At 52.0% G+C, this 6000-nt stretch overlaps 1 protein-coding gene across 1 annotated transcript in view; it reads left to right on the top strand.

The window, feature by feature from the left end:
• The first annotated feature begins 5051 nt into the window (after positions 1-5051).
• Positions 5052-6000, top strand: part of DGKH (diacylglycerol kinase eta) — a 306831-nt gene continuing 305882 nt past the window's right edge. Inside the window, exon 1 of the mRNA XM_040341308.1 lies at positions 5052-5286. Coding sequence (XP_040197242.1) covers positions 5233-5286 — 54 coding nt within the window. The 5' untranslated portion in view covers positions 5052-5232. The remainder of the gene's footprint in view (positions 5287-6000) is intronic.

Raw genomic sequence — 6000 nt, 5'->3', positions numbered from 1 at the left:
ATGTAACATTTTAGATTTTTCTGTTTAAATATTGGGTTTACAACAATTTACAGGTAACAAAACATAGAAACAGGGATAGTACAAACTTTCTTCTTTATGCTTAAAATATATTGGGCTAGATTCAGATAGCCCGGCGTAATTTTCTGCGGGCGTAACCTATCTCAGATACGTTACGCCACCGTAACTTAGGGCGCAAGTTCCGTATTCATAAAGAACTTGCGCCCTAAGTTACGGCGGCGTAGCATATGTGGTCCGGCGTAAGCCCGCCTAATTCAAATGTGGATGATGTGGGCGTGTTTTATTTAAATTACTTATGACCCCACGTATTTGACGTTTTTTACGAACAGCGCATGCGCCGTCCGTGAAAGAATCCCAGTGTGCATGCTCGAAATTACGCCTCAAATCGTCAATGCTTTCGACGTAAACGTAACTTACGTACAGCCCTATTCGCGAACGACTTACGCAAACGACGTAATCGGCGGAAAATTTGACGCTGGCCCGAGGTCCATACTTAACATAAGATACGCCTCATATAGCAGGGGTAACTTTGCGCCGGAAAAAGCCTAACGTAAACGACGTAAAAAAATGCACCGGGCGGACGTACGTTTCTGAATGGGCGTATCTACCTAATTAGCATATTCCTTGCGTAAAACCTAGCGGCCAGCGTAAATATGCAACTAAGATACGACGGCGTAAGAGACTTACGTCAGTCGGATCTTAGCCTAATTTCAGCGTATCTTGCTTTCTGAATACAGAAAGAAGATACGCCGGCGCAGCTTTGAATTTACATGTCGTATCAATAAATACGCCGACGTAAATTCTTTCTGAATCTAGCCCATTGTGTATAGAAATACCAAGACAAGTTATTAGTCTGTTTGATCATTTAGAACATGCATTAGAAATAACAGTCCCAATGGAAATCTCATCCCACAACAAATTCTGCATTTTTGTAGCACTGTCTCAGCACTGATGATCACCAGCACTAATAGAAAAGTGCAGTCAACCTAGCAAAGGGACAGAAGACATTGGGTTCTTCTAACCCTTCCTAATCTGTTTACAACAATTGTTTTTCTTTTTCATGACTTGTCTTTGCCATGTCTGTTTCGGCTGTGCATTATAGGAGCATTCAACCCACATACTGCCAGGCAACATTTTTAGGAGACCACCAATGGTAGCCCACATCTCTCTCAGGACAGGAATATGCATCTATTTCCTGAACTGGAGTGCTGGCTCAGTGGTGACTCAGTCATGTAAATCCTGCTGTCTATGCAGTTTTTGGATGTATTTACAAATGTATGACACAGATCAACCCCTCCCACAGCTTTTCAACAACAATTAACTTGCTACAAAGTTCCAATGTTGCAGCAAGGTTACTGGGGAAAAGGAAGCAAAGGAATTACTTCCTCCTAACCTGTAAAACAACTGAAAGGACAACTTTAAATAGTCCATTTGGTCAAGCATGATGTGTCCTGGCCTCTGTCCTCTCCTGTCAGAAGTCAGGGGGGACAGGCAAAGATGGACAAGGGATAAGGAAGACAGAAAGAGGAAGGCCATGGATAGGGAGGACAGAAGTAAGAAGGACAGGGGTAAGGAGGACAGGGGTAAGGAGGACAAAGGTAAGGAGGACAGGGGTAAGGAGGGCAGGAGTGGGAAGGACAAGGGTAGGGAGGACAGGAGTGGGGAGGACAGGTGTAGGGAGGGCAGGGGTAGGGAGGGCAGGGGTAGGGAGGACAGGGGTAGGGAGGACAGGAGTAGGGAGGGCAGGGGTAGGGAGGGCAGGGGTAGGGAGGGCAGGGGTAGGGAGGGCAGGAGTGGGGAGGACAGGTGTATGGAGGACAGGAGTGGGGAGGACAGGTGTGGGGAGGATAGGAGTGGGGAGGACAGGAGTGGGGAGGACAGGAGTGGGGAGGACAGGTGTGGGGAGGACAGGAGTGGGGAGGACAGGTGTGGGGAGGACAGGTGTGGGGAGGACAGGAGTGGGGAGGACAGGAGTGGGGAGGACAGGTGTGGGGAGGACAGGAGTGGGGAGGACAGGTGTGGGGAGGATAGGAGTGGGGAGGACAGGAGTGGGGAGGACAGGAGTGGGGAGGACAGGAGTGGGGAGGACAGGGGTATGGAGGGCAGGTGTATGGAGGACAGGAGTAGGGAGGGCAGGGGTGGGGAGGACAGGAGTAGGGAGGGCAGGGGTGGGGAGGACAGGAGTGGGGAGGACAGGAGTGGGGAGGACAGGAGTGGGGAGGACAGGAGTGGGGAGGATAGGAGTGGGGAGGACAGGAGTGGGGAGGACAGGAGTGGGGAGGACAGGAGTGGGGAGGATAGGAGTGGGGAGGACAGGAGTGGGGAGGACAGGTGTAGGGAGGATAGGAGTGGGGAGGACAGGTGTAGGGAGGATAGGAGTGGGGAGGACAGGGGTGGGGAGGACAGGGGTAGGGAGGACAGGGGTGGGGAGGACAGAGGAAAGGAGATCAGGGATAGGGAAGACAGACATAGGAAGGTCAGGGATAGCAAGGGCAGGAATGGGGAGGACAGAGGTAGGGAGGACAAGGATTGGGAGGAAAGGACTGGGGAGGACAGATATAGGATGGCCAGGGATAGAAAGATCAGGGATAGGGCGAAAAAGAATGGGGAGAACAGAGGTGGAACAGGAATGAGGAGGACAGATATAGGAAGGCCAGGGATAGAGAGAACAGAAATAGGGAGAACAGTGATAGGGAAGACAAGGATAGGGAAGACAGCGGTAGGGAGGAGAGGGATAGGGAAGACAGAGATAGAAAAGCCACAAACAGGGAAGATGAGTATGGAGGACAGGGACAGACAGGATAGGGGTATAGAAAACAGAGATAAGGAGATCAGGCATAGGAAAGATAGGACTAGGGAAGACAGGAGATAAGTGGAAGGGAGGATAGGGATAAGGATAGGAATAGGGAGGACGAGGATAAGGACAGGAGTAGGGAGGATGGTGATAAGGATAGGAATAAGGAGGACAGGGATAAGGATAGGAGTAGGGAGGATAGGGATAGGAGTAGGGAGGACGGGGATAGGAGCAGGGAGGACGGGGATAGGGATAAGGATAGGAATAAGGAGGACAGGGATAAGGATAGGAGTAGGGAGGACGGGGATAAGGATTGGAGTAGAGAGGACAGGGATAAGGATAGGAGTAAGGAGGACAGGGATAAGGATATGAGTAGGGAGGACGGTGATAAGGATAGGAGTAAGGAGGGTGGTGATAAGGATAGGAGTAGGGAGGATGGGGATAAGTATAGGAGTAGAGAGGACGGGGATAAGGATAGGAGTAGAGAGGACAGGGATAAGGATATGAGTAGGGAGGACGGTGATAAGGATAGGAGTAAGGAGGGTGGTGATAAGGATAGGAGTAGGGAGGATGGGGATAAGGATAGGAGTAGGGAGGATGGGGATAAGTATAGGAGTAGAGAGGACGGGGATAAGGATAGGAGTAGAGAGGACGGGGATAAGGATAGGAGTAGAGAGGACGGGGATAAGGATAGGAGTAGAGAGGACGGGGATAAGGATAGGAGTAGGGAGGACGGGGATAAGGATAGGAGTAGGGAGGAGAGGGATAAGGATAGGAATAGGGAGGATGGGGATAAGGATAGGAGTAGGGAGGACGGGGATAAGGATAGGAGTAGGGAGGACGGGGATAGGGATAGGAGTAGGGAGGACGTTGATAGGAGCAGGGAGGATGGGGATAAGGATAGGAGTAGGGAGGATGGGGATAAGGATAGGAGTAGGGAGGACGGGGATAAGGATAGGAGTAGGGAGGACGGGGATAAGGATAGGAGTAAGGAGGACGGGGATAAGGATAGGAGTAAGGAGGACGGGGATAAGGATAGGAGTAAGGAGGACGGGGATAAGGATAGGAGTAGGGAGGACGGGCATAAGGATAGGAGTAGGGAGGATGGGGATAAGGATAGGAGTAGGGAGGACGGGGATAAGGATAGGAGTAAGGAGGACGGGGATAAGGATAGGAGTAAGGGGGACGGGGATAAGGATAGGAGTAAGGAGGATGGGGATAAGGATAGGAGTAAGGAGGATGGGGATAAGGATAGGAGTAAGGAGGACGGGGATAAGGATAGGAGTAGGGAGGACGGGGATAAGGATAGGAGTAGGGAGGACGGGGATAAGGATAGGGAGGACGGGGATAAGGATAGGGAGGACGGGGATAAGCATAGGAGTAGAGAGGACGGGGATAAGGATAGGAGTAGAGAGGACAGGGATAAGGATAGGAGTAGGGAGGACGTGATAATGATAGGAGTAGGGAGGACAGGGATAAGGATAGGAGTAGGGAGGACGGGGATAAGGATAGAAGTAGGGAGGACAGGGATAAGGATAGGAGTAGGGAGGACGGGGATAAGGATAGGAGTAGGGAGGACAGGGATAAGGATAGGAGTAGGGAGGACGGGGATAAGGATAGGAGTAGGGAGGACGGGGATAAGGATAGGAGTAGGGAGGATGGGGATAAGCATAGGAGTAGAGAGGACGGGGATAAGGATAGGAGTAGAGAGGACGGGGATAAGGATAGGAGTAGAGAGGACGGGGATAAGGATAGGAGTAGAGAGGACGGGGATAAGGATAGGAGTAGGGAGGACGGGGATAAGGATAGGAGTAGGGAGGATGGGGATAAGCATAGGAGTAGAGAGGACGGGGATAAGGATAGGAGTAGAGAGGACGGGGATAAGGATAGGAGTAGAGAGGACGGGGATAAGGATAGGAGTAGAGAGGACGGGGATAAGGATAGGAGTAGGGAGGACGGGGATAAGGATAGGAGTAGGGAGGATGGGGATAAGCATAGGAGTAGAGAGGACGGGGATAAGGATAGGAGTAGAGAGGACGGGGATAGGAGTAGAGAGGACGGGGATAAGGATAGGAGTAAGGAAGACAGGGATAAGCATAGGAGTAGGGAGGACAGTAATTGGGAGAAGAGTGGTAGAGATGAGGGGAATGTTGTGGACAGAGCAGAGCTGAGTAATGAAGTTGTCAGACTGAGGAGGGAATGTTGAGCCTGGACGATGGGGAGAGGGGTGGAGTGTGAGAAGGAGGAGGGAAGAGGAGGACAGGCGGCAGCGGCTGAGAAGATGAGGAGTTCCAGCTTTTCTGTTGAGGTGGAAGGAAGGTGAGCGGGAAGCGGCGGGAAGATCGGCTCTGTCACCGCACTTCTCCCGGGAGCCGTCCTCTGGGGTGGACGGTGATTGTTCGGAGACTTCCAGAGGGAGGATGGAGCATGCGTACCCCTCGTACAGCGGCCGGAGCCCCGTGTGGGATGAAGTGGTGGGTATTCCCTTGCTCGGAGGAGAGCTGTGGACGGTGACATGCCGTCACTCCTCGTTCAGGAGTCTTGTATGATAGAAGTGCTCGGTGTGTGTGTGGGACATACAGGGCGGCTTTTCCTGACAGGATACAAGACTTCCTCTATGTACTCAGCCCGGGCACAGGTCAGAGGAGAGACCCCACACCACTCCTCACACCCTGTCACTGGGACCCCCGGCTATATGACTGCCCCCTCATCCAGGGCACAGCAGTCCAGGTGTAATGTTCAGAATGATTTGTATGGAATTGATGTAGTCAGGGAGTGTGGAGGTGCGCGACCATGGATGAACACGGGTGTTATGTGTGTGTGTAGGGGGGTACCTGGTGAGGAAGTCTACATTTGTGTACCAGAGGGGGCACCTGGTGAAAAAATCTAGATGTGTACCAGAGGGGGGGCACCCGGTGAAGACGTATGGATATGTCTACTAGTGGGGGGGGGGGGGGGGGGACCTGGTGAAGAAGTCTATATATGTGTACCAGAGGGGGGTACCCGGTGAAGAAGTTTACATGTGCCTACTAGAGGGGGGCACCTGGTGAAGAAGTCTAAATATGTCTACTAGAGGGGGTATCTGGTAAAGAAATCTGGATATGTTTACCAGAGGGGGGGGGCACCCGGTGAAGAAGTCTGGATATGTGTACCAGAGGGGGGGCACCCGGTGAAGAAGTGTGGATATG

This window comes from Rana temporaria, chromosome 2 (assembly GCF_905171775.1).
Source record: "Rana temporaria chromosome 2, aRanTem1.1, whole genome shotgun sequence".
Classification (NCBI taxonomy): domain Eukaryota; kingdom Metazoa; phylum Chordata; class Amphibia; order Anura; family Ranidae; genus Rana; species Rana temporaria.
The sequence above is the reverse complement of the archived record's forward strand: the minus strand, read 5'-3'. Positions and strand labels throughout refer to the sequence as shown.